Source organism: Nicotiana tabacum, chromosome 1 (genome assembly GCF_000715075.1).
Source record: "Nicotiana tabacum cultivar K326 chromosome 1, ASM71507v2, whole genome shotgun sequence".
NCBI classification, from domain to species: Eukaryota; Viridiplantae; Streptophyta; class Magnoliopsida; order Solanales; family Solanaceae; genus Nicotiana; species Nicotiana tabacum.
The window spans coordinates 790,546-810,707 of record NC_134080.1 but is presented as its reverse complement, the minus strand read 5'-3'; the positions used below and the strand labels follow the sequence as shown (position 1 = coordinate 810,707).

The window sequence follows — 20,162 nt, the reverse complement described above, 5'->3', positions numbered from 1 at the left end:
GGTCGAGGCCATTTGGTGTCCTTAATACATCCAATAGCTGATCAATGGTGGCATCATTGACATTAAAGTTATATTCCGATAACCTCGGTGCTTCCTTAGGACGAGAGGTCTGACAAAACCGTTCTTTATTATGAGTCCCCGGTTTCTCTGAACTCGATCACTTCTCATTTCATTTGGGATTCCGCCCGGATCTACTGTTTCTTCGGTCTTCATTGTAAGGCTGGTACCGATCCCTATTTGACCTCGGTTCACGGTCGATATCTCTCTTGACCCCGTCGATGGTTCTGACGGGATAAACGGATCCCTAAGGGGCTCTAAGTTGATCATCTTCGACTTTGATTTTTGATTGATACCGGTTATACTCGCCTGCCCAAGTAACAGTTGAAAATTCTATCAGATTTTGCTTCAACTGCTGTGAAGCCATTAAGATTCGAACATTGAGTCCCTTGGTGAAAGCTTGGATGGCCCAATCATCAATGACCGGGGGCAGATCAATCCGTTCCATCTGAAACCGGGACACAAACTCTCTTAGCATCTCATTATCCTTCTATCTTACTTTGAAAAAATCCAACTTCCTAGTTTCGATCTTGATAGCCCCGGCGTGTGCTTTCACGAAAGAGCTTGCAATCATAACAAATGAGTCAATAGAATTAGGAGGAAAGTTGTGATACCATATCATAGCTCCCTTTGATAGGGTCTCTCCAAATTTCTTCAACAGGACAAACTCGATCTTATCATCCTCTAAGTGATTCCCTTTGATGGCGCATGTGTAGGAGGTAACATGCTCTTTTAGGTTGGTCGTTCCGTTATACTTAGGAATCTCGGGCATGCGGAATTTTTTTAGGGTTCGACTTTGGAGCCGCACTCATAGGAAAAAGTTTTTGCACGAACTTCTTGGAATCCAGGCCTTTCAGTATCAGCGGCGCTCCCGGGATTTGGTCAACCCTGAAATTGTAGGTTTCTACCTTTTTGTCATTTGCTTTGATTTTTTTCTCCCCTGATTCTATCCGTTTTGTCAGCTCCCTAAGCATTTTTATAATCTCGGGGTTAGTCCCCGATTCGTTTCCATTCGACCACTCTATGACCGGTTCATCCCTGCAGATGACTTACCGGGACGGATCAGGTTCGATGCATGGCTTTGGTTCTGTAACTGAGCTATCGCCGCCTGTTGTGCTTGTAACATTTCGAAGATCTTTAGTAGATTGATCCCGTCTCCTCCATTGTTTTGAGTATTTTGTGTTGTCGATCGGGCTCTACCACATATGCTATTCTCAGGGTCGGTAGGCAGATTTATGTCGATAGCCAAATGCGAATTAACGTCCAATGGGTCTAAGACTGGAATTTCCTTGGGATCAACGGGCGGTACCTCGTTACCGGGCGCCATGTTGTTATTTTCACCATGATGATCAGACTCATTGTCAATAGATATGGGTGTTAATTGTGAGTTTGACATTTTGAGCTTTAACTTGAAATTAGAGGTACTTCAAAGAACAAGTGTAAAGTAGTGTGTGTTATGGAAATTTGTATCAAATAGCCACTATTATCCTTAGCCCCACGATAGGCGCCAAACTGCTTACCCTCAAAATCAAATAACAATTGAATTTGTAAGTAGTTTTAAGGATACGTGGATTAAATTGACACAAAGTAATAAATTAAATTGCAATTGAAATGAACAATAATAAAGTAAATTCAAACCACACGAATTGAATAGTTACAACCTTAGGGGGGGTGAGCTACCCTCGAATTGGACGCACTTCGATCAGTATCAAGACACAGTTGAATTAAAGAGAAAATAACAATATATTGCTTCTGAGTGCGTATTACAATATGCTTTTAAAGTAATTAGACCCCATTGATATAGTAGGGGAGTCTTATGTTAGGTACAACTCCATAAAAGGTAAAAATCCCCTAATTAACTGATTGCTGATCTCACGTCGACATATGCCGTGATCCCCGCCATGATATTCGGTCGGTTACAGATATCATAACCTTCTGTTGGCCGAGCTTGACTACCTAACAACGTTCTTCGAAATTAATCAAGGCCAGGACCGATCCCGAATTATGGCCCCGATATCCTCGAGGGCGGGTGTTATTGTCTGGACTCAAAATTGATGAGATCCCTACTTCGGAATAGGCCCCCGGTTATCATATCTCGAGCTTGGCCTATCATATCGGAGATCGACATGTATTACGCGACCAATTTACCCGTATACAACCTTATTCAATGTGGGATAACAATCCGAGAATTACTAATCTCACAATAAAACAACAAAATAAGATATTGTCCTTCTACTAAAGTCTTTTAAGAAAGTCAAGATTAAAATGAAGAAATGAAAGTTTCTCCAAGTTTTCTTGTGTAAAATCAAACACATATTTTATATTATACTTTGTACAAGAACAATAACAATATATCCAGTATAATCTTACATGTGGGGTCTCGGAAGGGTAGTGTGTACGCATACCTTACCCCTATCTGGACAGCTAGAGAGACTGTTTACGATAGACTCTCGGCTCAAGTAAAGGTAGAAAGGAAGAATAGGGGAGAAGAAGAAGAAAAAGAAAGATAGGTTGTATATACTTTGTATATCCTATTTTTTAAGTAACGAACCAAAATTATAGTAATAAACATATATTCACTAAATAATTTCATAATGATTTAATTCCGTATAATTCATAGTATTACAATCACATTATAACTTAGTTCACAAAACAAAGGCTCTCCTTTCAATATACCATGCGAAATCCTTTTCTAATCTTATGTTTGCAGCACATGAAGCATAAGAAGAATACACAACTATTACAACGTTGATGTAATGTTAGCTGGTCAAAACACATAGTAAAAGAGATAGATAGCCAAAGTCAAATGGTTTGAACGAGAAAGATAAAAACGCGGCGATACTACTCCAACCAAATTTGGAGTAGTATTTAACCAACCCTTTTTTCATTCAAAAGCCAAAGAGCATCTTTTCCTTGACACCTCTCTCTCTCTCTAGAACCCCATTAACCTACCAAACCAAAATACATAACCAGCTCTTTGTGTCAATTAAAAACCAATATATTCTCATTTAATAAATTTCGAAACCACAACCACTAGTAGTATTATTATTTAGGTGGATTTTATTATTCCGTGTGGCTCTCAGTCTCAGGCTTAGAAGCTAAATTGTTTGTGAGGAGTAAATAAAAGAGAAGGGCCTACCAGAAATCGAGTAACACGTTTCTCTACCGCTAATATCTCACATCCTTATCCTCTTTCTGACTATTCCCATTTTCCTCCATACCCTCTTTTGTATCCTTTCTTTCTCTATCGAAATCTATTCCTTCATCTATCTAGCTTGCTTATTATCTTTTCTTTTTCCATCCATTTAGTATAGTTCTTCTTTTTTTTTATCTATCTTTAGGGTTGGTTTTCTCTATCCTTTTCTTTTCTTTTTTTGAAACCCTCGACTCATCGCTGTGCTCAAAGGTTGTATCTTTTTTAACGATTGAATCGGGGGTTGTATCTTTTTTTTTTTGTTGGTTGTTATTATGGCTTTGGTGGCGGCTTTGCTTGAGATTTTAGAAAAACCTAGTTTTGGGGAGGTATTATTAGAGCTGGTGATGTTTATGGGTCCTATCTGGATTGCTGTTGTTGTTGGGGTATTGGTGGGATGGGTATGGAAGCCCAAGTGGGCTAAGCTTGGCCCTGATTCCTTTGATTCAAGGGATGTTTCTGCCTCTTCTTCTTCCGGTATGCTCCTCCAGAATTTGTCTTCTGGGTTTGCTTCAATTTCAAGCCTCAAATTGCAACTTCCCACTTGCATTCCTTGGATCAAGGAAGCTCAGTCACCGCCCTCTATTTCATGTTCTAGCTCCAGGTTAGTTGGAAAGTCTCTATCTTTTTGTTTTGTTTCATCTTGCGAAAAGATAAAATTTCATTTAATTGAATGTGTTGTTATCAGTTCGTCCGAGTTGGAAGGCGAGAAATCAGTAGTAACAGAGACAGACCTTCTTTACCTAGACGGATTGGTTGAAGAATCAGATGGAGGACCCGCTTGGATTCAAATGATGGACCGTTCTACCTCAAACATGTCCTATAAAGCTTGGCGTAGAGATCCTGAGGTACATTTCTCTTCCCCCTGGCCTGGTATGTTGTGTGCCCTTTTAACTATGTTGCACTTAATTGGCTTAATTGGATTGCATTTGTAATGTCTTGATGCTAGACTGGACCCCCGCAATATCGTAGCAGAACTATATATGAGGATGCCACTCCAGAAATGGTGAGGGATTTCTTCTGGGATGATGAATTCCGGTTGAAATGGGATGACATGCTTATTCATGCTCAAACATTAGAAGAGTGTCCTACCACTGGAACCATGATGGTTCAGTGGGTGCGTAAGGTATGAGCGCCTACTCTGTCTTGACTTGTGCATACCTTTGAAATCGCGTAATTGAACTATGGCTTACATCAATTCATTTTTGGTCCAGTTTCCCTTCTTTTGCAGTGATAGAGAATACATCATAGGCCGTCGAATTTGGGAATCAGGGCGAACTTACTATTGTGTCACAAAGGTAAGACAATGAAGTCTTTTTCCTATATGCACAAGTAGTATATGCAAATTGTAGATGTCAAACATGTGTATACGTCATTTTCGTATTCACTGGGATTTGTGTTTGGTAATGGTAAATAGACTGCTTTTCTACATGGCACACAATTTGTTAACCTAAATTTGATACTACTGTTATATCAGTGGAAGCCAGATAATCCGAGTTAGAAATACGCAAATCAGATTTAAGGGTGTGCCCAACTAGGATGCTTTTAGTCATGGAATACTAGTTGGGAACCTAAACCTGATAAGCAAATATCATTTTTCATTATCTGAGTAGAGCTCATAGAAGTAGAGTTGTGTTCAAACCACCTTTAAGAGGTCCACTACATTTGAATGTGGCACAGAATATACTTGTTGTGAACTGAACGTTCATAAGCAAAGATATGTTTTCTATCTACGGAGAATACAGAGAAATTGGAGTAAGAGTACACAAGTCAAATCTAAGAGGGTGTAGTAACCTCTCTTCCAACCCCTTTTCTCTTTAAGGATATCCCAGGTTTGGAAATGAATATGCTGTGCGTGGGTTAATCTTTATTCGTTGATGGCCAGAAGGACCCACTCTTAGATACCTTCCATTTTCAGAGTCAAGCCTTCTCTTAGATACTTACCATTAGTTGACTGGAGTTGGAGGTTATTTTCTGTCTCATTTGCATTTAAATAGTGAGAATACTTCAAAATTAGCCCCAAAGAAGAATATTTACCTGGACCTAGGGCTTTAGTATAGTAGTAAGAGCACATTATGTGATGTGTGGCAGTGTGGATTAGGCATACGTCACGGGTTCAAATCCTATCGCAGACAAAAGCCTGCTATTTAAGTGGATAAGGGTAGAGGGGCAGGTCCATTATCCACAGAGTTTGAAACCATGCTCCACTGGCGTTTCGGGATTTCTCGATTATAAAGAAAGAAGAAGAATATTTTACCTGTGGGAGAGGGAAAGACCCAATAGTACATTGCAGGTACCCTAGTGGGAGCACCTACCTCATGTTTTTCAGTGTCAGCCTAGACGCTGCATGAGTACTGTTGCTTCAGGAGAATAGGGTACTGAACACTAAATACTGATTTTTGACCTGATATTGGTTGATGGTGCCCTCACTCCCATTCATATTCTCCATTGTACATCATTTTGTTGAAATCTTGAATAATAATAGTTTAAGATCTTTAAAAATTGAGTTTCTCTACGTTTCAGGGTGTACCATGCTCCTCTGTGCCCCGTCGCAACAAACCAAGACGTGTTGATCTCTACTATTCAAGTTGGTGCATTCGTGCAGGTAATACAAAGTGATATTGCTTTGCGTAATTGCTCAACTTCCAATAAAATAGTGGTTACTCTTATAATAAAATAATAATAATAAAAATAGTGGAAGTTACTGAAGCAACTATGATAATTAACCATCTGATGTATTGGCATATGGGGTCATGCTAGGGAATATTATTATTAAAAATGAAATTTGAGATGTTCCATTTTAATATCTGAGAAGAGTTACTTTCATTACTATGCCTCTTAAGTTGCTTTTTTCCCTGTGAACAGCTGAATCCAAGAGAGATGGTCGGATGACTGCATGTGAAGTGTTACTCTTTCATTATGAAGACATGGGTATACCTTGGGAAATTGCAAAACTCGGGGTTAGGCAAGGAATGTGGGGAGCTGTGAGAAAGATTGACCCTGGTTTACGTGCATACCAGCAACACAGAGCATCCGAAGTCCCAATTTCAAGAAGTGCATTCCTGGCGCAGGTCAACACCAAAGTTGATATCGATAATCTCAGATCATTGGGGAGCAGAACCAATCTGTCTGAGATTGAGCCTGAGGATTCATACGAGAAGCCTGCTCGGAGGAACATACCGAAGTTCCTAGTTATCGGTGGGGCAGTTGCCCTTGCTTGTAGTCTTGATCGTGGACTCCTGACAAAAGCGGTTATATTTGGAGTTGCTAGAAGGTTTGCAGGGATTGGGAAAAGGTTGTGAAACTGCTCTAGTATGTCAAAGGCATTTATATACATCATCTGACCCATAGGAGAACATACTTTGCCAGCAAGGCAGCCGTTGTGAAGAGCTATGCGAGCTATATCCTCCTCCACCGCGAAGAGCATCGAGAGTTATATTCTGTTGTTTTCTGTCGAGCTGCAACGCAGCCACTGTTCAGGAGAATCCAGATAATATACATGTATTCTTTGAAAATTCTGGTTATCACTGAATATCTCATGCTGCAAATAAAAAGCAGAGCTGATTCTTTTTATGGACTTTTTGTCGTTGTCTTATATTTTAATTAAATTTTTCTTGCTTTTCTTCTTCGATGGATCACAGATATTCCCCTACTTAAGGACTGGGAAAATTGGTCAGATAGAGCCCGTTTGGATTGGCTTAAAAAATGTGACTTTTAAGCAAAAAAAAGTTGACTTTTAAATGCTAGAGTAAGCAGTTACATGTTTGGATAAAAGTGCTGAAACTAAAAAAAAGTTGTTGAAGTGTTGGGCAAACAAGTGCTGGTAAGCACTTGATTATGTTAAAATGATTGAAATATCTTAAAAGTTATTAACACTATAAAGAAGATGATTTATTATAATATTTTATTTTAAATTGATGCATACAAATAATTTATAATTTAGTTCACTTTTAATTTAAACTAATTACCAAAATATAAATTATTTATTTAAATAACATGCAATAATTAATTATTTGACCAAAAAAATGATTTGTTGCTCATAACTTCAAATTCTAGGGTAACATGTAAACTCTTAGAAAGATTTTGAGTTAGAATATAGTTTCATCAATTAAAAAGAGGAGGGATTCAATAGCTATTTTTTTAAAATTTTATGGAACCAGAAAAAAAAAACTAAAAGAACAATATTTACAAAATATTAGAATCTATCAAACATTTTATTTATAAAGCTAGTGTTGCCTTTACGTTTAGGACATCAGCGAAATTGAAAGAGTTTGGAATATGACAGCAGAATGTTTGAAAACATCGATTAGATGACACAGGGATTTAATTAATAAGGGATGGGTAGTTTTGGGGTTTAGAAAAAGTAAATGGGATAGTAGGGTAAATTACTAGGTCAAACATAAGAAGCTTGTAAGCCAAAAAACAATAAGTTGGGGTCGCCCAACTTATTGCTTTCGGCTTGTTTTGGGTATTTTAACTTAAAAGTATTTGGCTCAAAAGCACTTTTATAATTCATCCAAACACTCAAATAAGTCCAAAAGTGCTTTTACAAACCAGCTTTTAAGCCAGTCCAAACACCCTCATGAGAAGAGGCTCAGAATTGGCTGGCCTTGGCATTGTTGTCACGATCCAATTTTTTTTATAGGCTGTGATGGCACCCAATGTTGCCGCCAGGCAAGCTAACGCTGAATTAACCTGCAATTTGTGTTTTTAATAACTTTCCAAGTAGTTAAATTTCATTTATTAAGAAAACGAGCGGTAGAAATTTAATAAAGTAAAACGAAGGCTAATGAGTGAGCAAATGCAGTGAAATAATTACTCAAAAATCATAAAGTCTACTAGTATGTGTTCCAAAACATGGTGTTACAAGCGTATGAGCAACTAGTAGAGTATACAAAACTCTAACTACTGTTTGAAATAAAGTAAGACAGAAACTAAATGCAAAAGAGAGATCCTGAGTGCTGCAGAATGACCCAGGAAGCATCTCACCACCAGGCCTCAGGATAGGGAGAAATTCAAAAATAGCCAGATTTACAACTGATCGTTCAAAAATAGCCCAGTTTCAAAAGTAATCGAAATTTAGCCACGTTTCATGTAAAGATAAATTTGAGCGAAAACACTGTTCAAAACCAAAAAATATGCCAGTATATTATGCTGGAGTTCCAGCATAAGTACACTAGAACTCCAGCATAATATACTGGAGTTCCAGCAAGTATACCGGTCCAACATAATATACTGGAGTTTGGAGCACCGGTGCTCCAGTCTCCAGTATATTATACTGGAGCCAGCAAAGTATACTGGTCCAGCATAATATGCTGGAGTTCATACACAGGTGCATCGAACTCCAGTATATTATGCTGGACCAGTCTTTGTTGCAACAAAACAGTGGCTATTTTTCATTGACTTGGTAAACGCTGGCTATTTTTGAATGACCAGTCCGAAAACTGGTTATACCGTGCTATTTTACCTTAGGATATCGATGGTATGCGCCCGGTATGACAGCCAGATGCACCTGCCTCAGATCCTGCACGATTAGTGTAGAAGTAAAGTGTGAGTATATAAACATGTACTAGTAAGTATCTAGTCTAACCTCGAAAAAGTAGTGACGCGGGATCGACTTCGACATTTATAACGGGCCAATAATACAATACATAAATTCTAATTGGCATGAAGTACGTGAATAACAACAATAACATGATAACTATTTCAACAATTGCAGGCCATTAAATAGATTATAGTCTCTTAAGTCATAAAGTAATATCAAGTGTATTCAGGCTCCAAACATTATCACGCACGATTTATGTCGAAGTTGTATGGCCTGATCCAGAATAATATGTACACTGTTGAGGGTCGAGCGACACGAACCATAGATGCATCTATTCTACTGTCGAAGTGTTCGACCCGCTCCACAAGAAGAGAGGATACTTTATGAACATCTGATTTAAAAGCTATTGCAAGGCTAATACACAAGGAAGCACAATTTCTATCAGCGGTAAAATAATCCGTCAAAACTCAAGTAAGTGAAATTCGATCTTTTACAATTTCTTTATCAAGTTCCAATATAATTTATGCACTTTAATTAACAAGTAAGGTGCAAACATTACAAATATTTCATGAATTGGGTCCTAAACTACCCGGACACAAGCATAATTTGTAGCTATGCACGGACTCTCGTCACCTCATGCGTACATAGCCCCTACAATTAGAAGCAAATAATAATTTAAATCACCTATGGGGTAAATTTCCTCTTACAAGGTTAGGCAAGAGACTTACCTCGTCTCAAGCTCACTTTCCAGCCCACAAATTCGTTCTAAAGTCTCAATTTGGTGCCGAACAATATGAAACTAGTCAAATGTTACATAAATTAATCAATACATGTTCAAAAGTTCCTAATTTAAATATTAGAGTAATTACCCAACCCAAATTGGAAGATTCCTAAAATTCACCCCCGGGCCCACGTGCCCGGATTCCAGAAATTTTCGAAGATAAACGTTATCCCTGATCTCAGGAACTCAAATATATAATTTTCATCCAATTCCATTATTATTTTCGTGGTTGAATCTCATTTTTGTCAAAACCTAGGTTTTTCACCTAAATCTATAATTTCCATTATTTTATATGTTAAAATATACCCATAACCTATGCATTAAACTTACATTGGGTAGAATTACTTACCTTCAATAGTTAGATTGAAACCCCTCTCTATAGAGCTCCAAAATCGCCCAAGAAGTGTAATAAATAAACTCAAAATGGCCTAAGTCCCGTTTTTAAAAATATTTCTACCCAGTGGTCCTTATACGCGATCATGGCCAAGCTCTCGCGATCGCGAAAGCTAAACCGAGGAGCCTAGTAAAAGGCTCTACGCGAACGCGAGAGGACCCATGCGAACACGGTGCACTGGGCCGCCTACTCCTCGCGAATGCGGGGCCCAACACGCGAATGTGTAAGATAACTGAGTTGTCCAGGCCCAGGCCCAGGCTCCTACGCGAACGCGGCCTGCCAAACGCGAACACGAAAGCCAAAGGGACCAGGCCTCCGCGAACGCAAAGGGAAAAAGCCCCGGTCCCCAAATCCCCAAATCCCTTATTGCAAACGCGAGGGTCCTTCCGCGTTCGCGAATAAAGAAACCAGAACAAAAAATTCTCGTGTTTCCAACTTAACTCTGGGTGGTCCGAAACACACCCGAGCCACTCGGGACCCCTTCCAAATGCACCAATAAGTCCACAAACATGATAGACCTGCTCGAACTCCCGAAACGCGTAAAACAACAACGAAACTAAGAATCACACCCCAAAACCAAATTGAATCAAATTATGAACTTCAAGTTTCCAATTTGCTCCGAACGCACCGAATCATACTTAGACTACTCGGAATGATACCAAATTTTGCGTGCAAATCTTAAATCACCATACGGAGCTATTCCGAGACTCGGAATCCCAATTGCACCCCGATAACATCAAATCCTAATTCAAACCAAATTTAAAGAACTTTAAAACCTTTAATGTGCCAACTTTCAATATTAAGCGCCGAAACGCTCCCGGATCATTTAAAACCCGATCCGAACAAACGCCGAAGTCCAAAATCATCATACGAACCTATTGGGACCGTCAAATCCCGGTTCTGAGGTCGTTTACTCAAAATGTTGACCCAAGTCAAAGTTAGTCCTTTCTAGCCAATATTAAGGGACTAAGTGTTCCGATTTCAATCCGAACCTTTCAAACTCGAACTAACTATCCCCACAAGTCATAAAACAGTATAAGCATATACGAATAGTCCTATTTAGGGGAACGAACATCCGGAAAGTAAAACGACGAGTAGAATCGTTACAATTGTGCTAACGGCTAGCTATCCTGCATCTGATACCGTTTGCATAAGACCGTGTAACAAGTGCCGACAACATGACTCATATGCTTGTATCAGGTCAACTGAAATATTACTGCATCAAATAATAGGGGAAAAAGTGACATTCTTCCTTTTCTTTTTTCTTTTCCTCCTGGATGTCGGTCTGTCACGAAACCCTTAGGGGTCGTTTGGTATCCGTATTAAATCATTCCTGAAATATAATCCTAAGACTAATTTATGTCACATAAGAGATGGGATAAAATAATCTCACATTTGATGAGATAAGGTGGGATAAAATACGATATTCCGGATTAAGTTTGGAATTAAATTTACATCTTATAAGTTTGGGATTTATTTGAGATAAATTTATACTGCCAGCCAAACAAGATATAAATTTAATCTCACATCTTATCTCACCTCCTACCAAACGACTCCTTAACTTTGTTTTCTTTTTAGGTTGTTCATTCTACAAGTATTGTCTAATTTATTAAAGTGGAAGTTCTAACAAATTTTAAGTACCATAATAAGAAATTCTATGAGAATAAAGCTAAGATTCATAATTGCTGCCCAAATCAAGTTTCCTTACTACTTGGGGATTGCGTGGGGGGAAAAGACTAATGCTGATAGATAAACTCCAACTTACATCCTAATCTTTTCCGTTAACGATCATGATCAAACTTGTCTCTTTTTCTGATTTTTATTATGAACACCCAAAATTAGCGCAAGACATGGGTTTAAGGAGATCATATTCAAATTCTGACTTAGACGCCAATTGAACTTTGGGATTAAAAATGAAATAGCAATAAAGCATGTAGTACACGGGTTAAGGTACATTCCACGTTTATAATACAAATAACAACAACAAATTCAGTGTAATGGCGAAATCAGAAATTTTATCTAGTGTGTTCAAACTTGAAAGAAGTAAAAACAATTCTTGATAAAGGGTGTCCGATGTTGCGGAAGCCAAATGTATATAGTGTGAATAAGTCACAACTACTATACCAAAAATTATGACAGCCACCAAATAATAAATAAGACGGTAAAGCAACAATAAAGGGAACACCAGAATTTACGAGGTTCGGCTAATTTTGCCTACTCCTCGAACACAACCAATATTTTATTCCACTCCAAAAATACAAGTGAAATAATACTAAAGAGAGAAGATACAAATGCCTTAAACAGATGAGAAGGCAAATGAGAGGTGTGTTTAAATCCTAAACATTAAGCCTTCTTTTATAGGGGAAAAATCCCCCCAAACTTAACTCCCAACCAATGTGGGACTTTGGCATTTTGCCAAACTTCAACAAATCTCCACCTTGGCAAAATTCCACATTTTCAATTCTCTCTCAATAACAAATTTTGGTTGTGTCTTCATCTTCAATCTTCAGTGTTCAACAATGTTGATCAAATCCAAACAATGTTGAAACTTGATCGCAGTCACCACCTTAGTTAGCATATCAGCAGGATTCTCCGTAGTATGAATTTTCTTCACTGTGACTCCTCCTTCTTCTATGATTTCTCGTACGAAATGATACCGAACATCAATATGCTTCGTCCTTGCATGATAAACTTGGTTCTTCGCTAATTGAATAGCACTTTGACTATCACAAAAAATTGTGATACCTTTTTGTTCAACACCAAGCTCCTTTAGTAATCCTTGAAGCCAAATTGCCTCCTTCACAGCCTCTGTAATAGCCATGTACTCTGCCTCTGTTGTAGACAAAGCAACTGTTGACTGCAAAGTAGACTTCCAACTAACTGGTGCCTTTGCAAAAGTAAACACATAACCAGTAGTTGATCTTCGTTTGTCCAGATCACCCGCAAAATCTGAGTCACAATATCCAACTACAGACTGATTGTCTTCCTGCTCAAAAACTAACCCGACATCTACAGTATTATGAATATACCGTAGAATCCACTTCACAGCTTGCCAATGCTCCTTCCCTGGATTGTGCATATATCTGCTAATAACTCCAACAACTTGTGAAATGTCAGGCTTTGTGCAAACCATTGCATACATCAAGCTACCAACAGCATTTGCGTATGGTACCTTTGACATATACTCTCGTTCAGCTTCATCCATTGGCGACATAGTAGTACTTAACTTAAAATGGGAAGCAAGTGGAGTACTAACTGGCTTAGTCTTGTCATCTATGCCAAAACGTTGAAGTACTCTCTTCAAATATTCCTTTTGAGATAAACAGAGTTTCTTTGAATGTCTATCTCTAATTATCTCCATGCCAAGAATTTTCTTTGCCTCACCCAAATCCTTCATCTCGAACTCCTTCTTCAGTTGAATCTTCAACTTATCAATTTCTTCCGAATTCTTGGAAGCTATCAACATATCATCAACATATAGGAGAAGATATACAAAGGAACCATCTTTAAGCTTGTGCAAATACACACAATGATCGTATTTGCTTCTCTTGTACCCTTGCCGCAACATAAACTCGTCAAATCGCTTGTACCATTGTCTAGAAGATTGCTTCAATCCGTACAACGATTTTTCAAGTTTGCACACCATATTTTCTTTTCCAGCAACTTTGAATCCTTCTGGCTGAGTCATGTAGATTTCCTCCTCCAAGTTTCCATGTAAAAACGCAGTTTTTACATCCATCTGAACTAGTTCCAAATCCAATTGTGCTACCAAAGCCAACATAATTCTAATGGAGGAATGTTTTACAACTGGAGAAAACACTTCATTGTAATCAATTCCCTCCTTTTGAGCATATCCTTTGGCCACCAATCTTGCTTTGTAGCGAACATCTACTTGGTTAGGAAATCCTTCCTTCTTTGCAAATACCCATTTGCACCCAATTGCTTTCTTTCCCTTCGGGAGATTGGTCAATCTCCATGTATGATTCTGATGAAGGGACTGTATTTCATCATTCATGGCAATCCTCCACTTATCTTCTTCTGAACTTTGGACAGCGTCTTTATAAGTAGTAGGAACATCATCAGCTACAATTGAGGTTGCACAAGCAACTGTCTCTATGAGACGAACAGGTTTCGTTATTGTTCTTTTTGGCATGCTGGTTGCTATTGATTCAAGTTGTTATTGAGGTTCCTGAGTTGGAATCTCCTCTACTGGCTCTCCTTCCAGAGGGTAATCTTCATTTGTTTCCTCCTCTGCTTCTTGTGTAGGAAAAATAAATTTTCCCTCAAACTCCACCTGCTTAGAAGCACCTTTATTTTGTTTGGTATCTTCTGTTACCTTATTTACCATAACAGATTCATCAAAGGTAACATCCCTGCTGAATATTAATTTCTTTGTCATAGGACACCATAAGCGATATCCTTTGACTCCAGAAGTAATTCCCATAAAAAATAGCCTTCTTTGCCCTTGGATCCAATTTTGACTCCGTCACATGATAATATGCAGTTGAGCCAAACACGTGCAAAGAGTTATAATCTACAGCAGGTTTTCCATACCATTTTTCAAATGGTGTCTTGCCATCAATAGCAGCAGATGGTAGACGATTAATGAGGTGACATGCATATGTAATTGCCTCAGCCCAAAATTCTTTGCCCAAGCCAGCATTGGACAACATACACCGTACCTTCTCCAGCAAGGTCCGGTTCATACGTTCTATCACTCCATTTTGTTGTGGTGTATGTCTAACAGTGAAGTGTCGGACGATGCCATCATTTTCACAGACCTTATTGAAATGATCATTTTTGTATTCACCTCCATTGTCTGTGCGAAGACACTTGATCCTCTTGCCTGTTTGATTCTCCACCATCGTCTTCCATTTGAGAAAAATTCCCAACACTTCATCTTTGCTCTTCATTGTATACACCCATACTCTTCGGGAAAAATCATCAACAAAGGTTACAAAATAGTGCTTCCCACCCAATGAAGGTGTTTTGGAAGGACCCCAAACATCTGAGTGTACATAATCCAAAATGCCTTTAGTATTATGGATCGCTGTACCAAATTTAACCCTTGTCTGTTTCCCTTTAACCCAATGCTCACAAAATTCCAAGTTGCAAGCCTTTACTCCTTTTAACAATCCTTGATCTGATAGAGTTTTCAAGGATTTTCCTCCAGCATGTCCCAAGCGCATGTGCCATAGCTTGGTTGTTTCTGCCTCTTTGTCGTCACTGGATGTCACTGTCGCTGTCCCAATAACTGTACTGCCACGATAGCGGTACATATTATTATTCTTCCGATTAGCCTTCATTACCACTAGTGCACCGGAGCATACTCTCATCACTCCATTTTCTGCAATGATTTTGAACCCTTTTGATTCTAGGGCTCCCACAGAGATGAGATTCTTCTTCAAATCCGGTACATATCGAACATCTGTCAATGTTCTGATCATTCCATCATGGTTCCTTAATCGTATTGAACCAATGCCATATGAGGTAAGAGGGCTGTTATCCGCTGTGTGGACGACTCCATATTCTCCTTCTTGAAATTCCACGAACCAGTCCCTGTTGGGACACATATGATAGCTACAAGCCGAGTCCATCAACCATATGTCTGATGATGTTGATGACTCTGTTGTAACTAATGAGAAGTCTGAATCATCACAATCAGCTACATTTGAATCCATAATAGCCTTTCCATTGTTATGTTTGGCCTTATTCTTCAACTTCGGACAGTCTTTCTTCCAGTGCCCTTTTTCTCGACAAAAGGCACATTCATCTTTGCTGGGTCTGGATCTTGACTTGGATCTTCTCTTCTTTGTCCTCGTTTGATTTTGAGGACGACCCCTCACAAACAGTGCTTCTCCTTCTCCGCTCTTCTGTTTTTCTCACTTTCTTTGTTCATAGTTGTACAAAGCCGAACAAACTTCTCTGAGAGAAATTTCGTCATTTCCATGGAGTAGAGTAGTTTCAAGGTGCTCGTACTCATCAGGAAGTGACGCCAACAACATTAAGGTGAAGTCACCATCATCATAAGTTGTATCCATATTTTGCAAATTTGTGACCAACTTATTGAAACTGGTGATATGTTCATTCATCGTGGTACCAGGAACATAGGTGAAGTGAAACAGTCTCTTCTTCATGTACAATTTATTTTGACTTTTTTTCTTCAAAAATTTATCCTCCAGTGCTTTCCATAATTTACTTGCAGAAGTTTCCTTTGTGTATGGATATTTCTGCTCTCTAGCAAGGTAGGATCGAATGGTACCGCAAGCAACACGGTTGATAATTCTCCAATCTTCTTCTCCAATAACATCTGGTTTCTTTTCTTCAATGGCCAGATCTAGCCCTTGTTGAAAAAGGACATCTAGAACCTCGCCTTGCCACATCCCAAAATGTCCGGACCCGTCAAATATTTCGACCGCAAATTTCGCATTTGACACAATTCTTGTCATAAGCGAAGATGCCAATGATGATGTATTGTTGACACTTGATGTAGATTCTTCTTGTTTATTGTCTCCCATATTTGACACAAATATTATTTAATAGCTGACGACACAAATCAAGATTATTTCCTTTCTGATGTAGAAGATCAGACTAAGCTGCAACCACAGAGCACACTCAGACAGAACCTTGACTCAGTTACCAAGATAAATCTTTTCTGATGTGGAAGATCAGACTATGCTGCAACCACAGAGCATACTTAAACAGTACGTTGGCTCTGATACCAATTGTTGCGGAAGCCAAATGTATATAGTGTGAATAAGTCACAACTACTATACCAAAAATTATGACAGCCACCAAATAATAAATAAGACGGTAAAGCAACAATAAAGGGAACACCAGAATTTACGAGGTTCGGCTAATTTTGCCTACTCCTCGGACACAACCAATATTTTATTCCACTCCAAAAATACAAGTGAAATAATACTAAAGAGAGAAGATACAAATGCCTTAAACAGATGAGAAGACAAATGAGAGGTGTGTTTAAATCCTAAACATTAAGCCTTCTTTTATAGGGGAAAAATCCCCCCCAAACTTAACTCCCAACCAATGTGGGACTTTGGCATTTTGCCAAACTTCAACATCCGATATATGTTATATACCTCTAAAATATAATGTTTTACTTATATATAGGTGTAATTTTTCGACGAACGACGGTCAGTTGACCACTCTTATGGCTATATAGCTTCGCCCCTGATCCAGTATATTCCCCATAAATAAGGTCTGAGAAGGGTAGTGTGTACGCAAACCTTACCCCTACCTTATAAAGATAGAGAAGTCGTTTCCGATAAACCCTCGGCTTCAATTTATAATAAGCATAAATCATTTTGTTTGACAGCAAAAGATACCGTCTTGATCAATTTTAGTTGATTTATTTGTTTCTTATATTAATCAATCCCAATATTCTAATAATCTCCTCGTTACGTAGTAAACATTTCCCTCATTAAACGAATATAAGTAATATTGTCTTATACTATTCGGCACATGATGTAACAATTGAACTAACGTCTCATTAATCTATACACAATTTAAACTAGTAGTACTATTTCAAACTTTCTTTAGAAAATTCAGAATGAACTATATGAAATATCAAATTTTAATGGGACGCGCGACATGAGTAATTAGAATCTAGGAGAATAGAAAATGGATAAAATGAAAAGATAGGAGTAGAAGGCATGCAACAGCTAAAAAAGAACGACTATTTGATCGTCTCGTACAGAGTAAAAGAACACACAAAGTAATTAAATTAGGTCAACATTTACATACAACATAAATTTATACACCTACCCTCTTCCTCTGGTTAATAATATAATAATACTGATTAAAAGGAAAAAAACATCGACAAGTATTTTCAAGGCACTAAGATTCACAAGAATTACGAATAAAGAGAAGAGGGAGCTTTTTCATGATGAATTCATGAGCAAAGCCAACAGATATTGCTGAAACCTTGGCGTTGGTAGATAGGGCAGGGCTTTTTGATTTGTTTTGTATTTGGTTGAGCTTGAGCAGCCTTGGATATTTGTGTTGGCGGAGAACAAATGTGCTCCTCTCCTTCTTGTGGGAAGACATGAGCAGCAGCACAGGGCATAGCAGCCCCAACTTTTTGCCCCAAGAATTCAGCACAAACAGCATCAAATGAACTGAACAATGAATTCATGATTCCTCGCCTGTCACTACTAGGATTGATAGTAACAAAAAAGACTCCTGAGTTTTCTTGTGCTATAGAAAGCAATATATATATATATATATATATATATATATATATATATATATATATATATATATATATGTATATATATATATATATATATGTATATATATGTATATATATATGTATATATATATATATATATATATATATATATATATATATATATATATAGGCAGTGGTTCAAATGAATTCAATATTTTCAACGCGAAATATAAATTTATAGTAAAAATCACTAAAATTACAATAAATACTAGTAATAGATATGATCAACTCATAACTTTTCAATATAATGAGTTGAATGCTAAAAACTTTAAATATACAACCCATAGAATTAAAATCCTAGATTCGCCGTTGTATATAGGAGCAAGGACGAAGCTACATTAGCCTAAGGGTGATCAACTGAACACTCTTCGCCAAAAAATTACACTACATATAAAATAAAATATTATTTATTATTAATTAAAAAATAGATTTTAAATACCTTCCATAATCCACTAGCAAAATGATATTAAATTTTCTTAAGGATGGCTAAGAACAACTTATAGTAGGACAAATATTGCGTCACATAGGGCAAAAATCACATGATCGGAGGATGGGAATATCATATATTACATGAATAATACCTTATTGGATTGAGAAAAGGAGAGCGCGATACTAATATGAATATTGACCGCTGTGTTACAGCTGAGCAGTTTTGGGTCTCATTTGTAGCTTGTTAGAAAAGATAGCCATTATCGAGCTTCATATCTATCTATAGCAGTAAAGTAAAGCCGCCAATGACCGCTTTATACAGCTGTTTTATGTTTGGCATTGTGCATTCTTTAAGATGGCAAAACCCAAAACGACAAAAATTAAATCTTTTTTTTAATAAATAGGATGTAGGGAGTTGCGACAAAAAGGGGAATAATTTAGCTGAGTGCATGATTCTATGGAGAGTTAAGCTTACATGAAAAAGTAGTCCCAACAAATTCAGCAAGCCAAGGACATAATGGAATTATATGATTGTATGACCCAAAATTTAGATATAAATTTATAGAGAAAAGGGTTAATTCAAATCAATATTAATATCTAAATGACACATTTAGTTTGTTTATGAAGAGTTTCAAGCGTGTATTACTAGATAATGATATCTTGGAGCAATAATGATTTAAGAATATGAAAGATAGCAATTAATGATAATAAATGATATTTAAGTAATAAATAGTGCATTAATATTCACCCGACAGGGGTAAGATTTTTAGGTGATCCTTGTGACAATAATAGATGATGAGAAGCTACTGAATATTCTGATTCTTCTTGGATCAGGAGAGATAGATAGAGAAAAAACGGTGTAAAGGTAAACTTTATTTGTATTCAATAAAAAGAGAATCTTCACAGAGAATGTCAATGTTGTACGTTCCTTATAGAAATGTTTAATTCCTTTTTTTAGAATTACATCTCTTTATATTTATAAGGATACATGAGCTTCAAAACCTTAATAGTACAACATAGGGGAATATTCACTAGGGAATCTAAATCTTTTAAACTATCCGTTACTGCCCGTCGAGGACTGATGCTCGTCCTCGTCCTCGTCTTCTATTAAGCTACCCCGACCTCGACAACGATCTCCTCCCTATCCTCCCCTCCCCCCATTTATTCTTTCTCCCCCGCTTTCCCCATTCTATTTTTTTCTTCTTTTCCCCCAAGTTCCCCGCCGTCGTTTCTCAGCCGGCGACCCCTCTCCTCTTTCCTCTTTTTTCTCTCCTCCTTCTTCTCTCTTCTCTTTCTGCTCTCTTTCCTCCCCTCTCATCCCTCTTTCTTCTCACTATCCCCCCTTCCAGTTTCTTTTTTCTCCCCTGCTTTTCGCCTTCTGTTTTTTACCTCCAGTTCTCCACCGGTGTTCCCACCCGGCGACCCCTCTCCTCTTTCCTCTTTCTCCTCTCCTCCCTCTTCTCTCTTCTATTTCTACTCTCTTTCCTCCCCCTTTTTGCGTTCCCTGCCTCT

General features: G+C 37.9%; 1 protein-coding gene across 1 annotated transcript; it reads left to right on the top strand.

The window, feature by feature from the left end:
• The first annotated feature begins 2,967 nt into the window (after positions 1 to 2,967).
• LOC107777670 (uncharacterized) lies at positions 2,968 to 6,823 on the top strand. The gene is made up of 6 exons (XM_016597757.2): positions 2,968 to 3,854; positions 3,939 to 4,098; positions 4,200 to 4,376; positions 4,465 to 4,548; positions 5,774 to 5,855; positions 6,116 to 6,823. The coding sequence occupies exons 1-6, from the start codon at positions 3,526 to 3,528 to the stop codon at positions 6,550 to 6,552; spliced, it is 1,269 nt and encodes a 422-aa protein (XP_016453243.1). The 5' UTR covers positions 2,968 to 3,525; the 3' UTR covers positions 6,553 to 6,823.
• Positions 6,824 to 20,162: the final 13,339 nt, after the last annotated feature.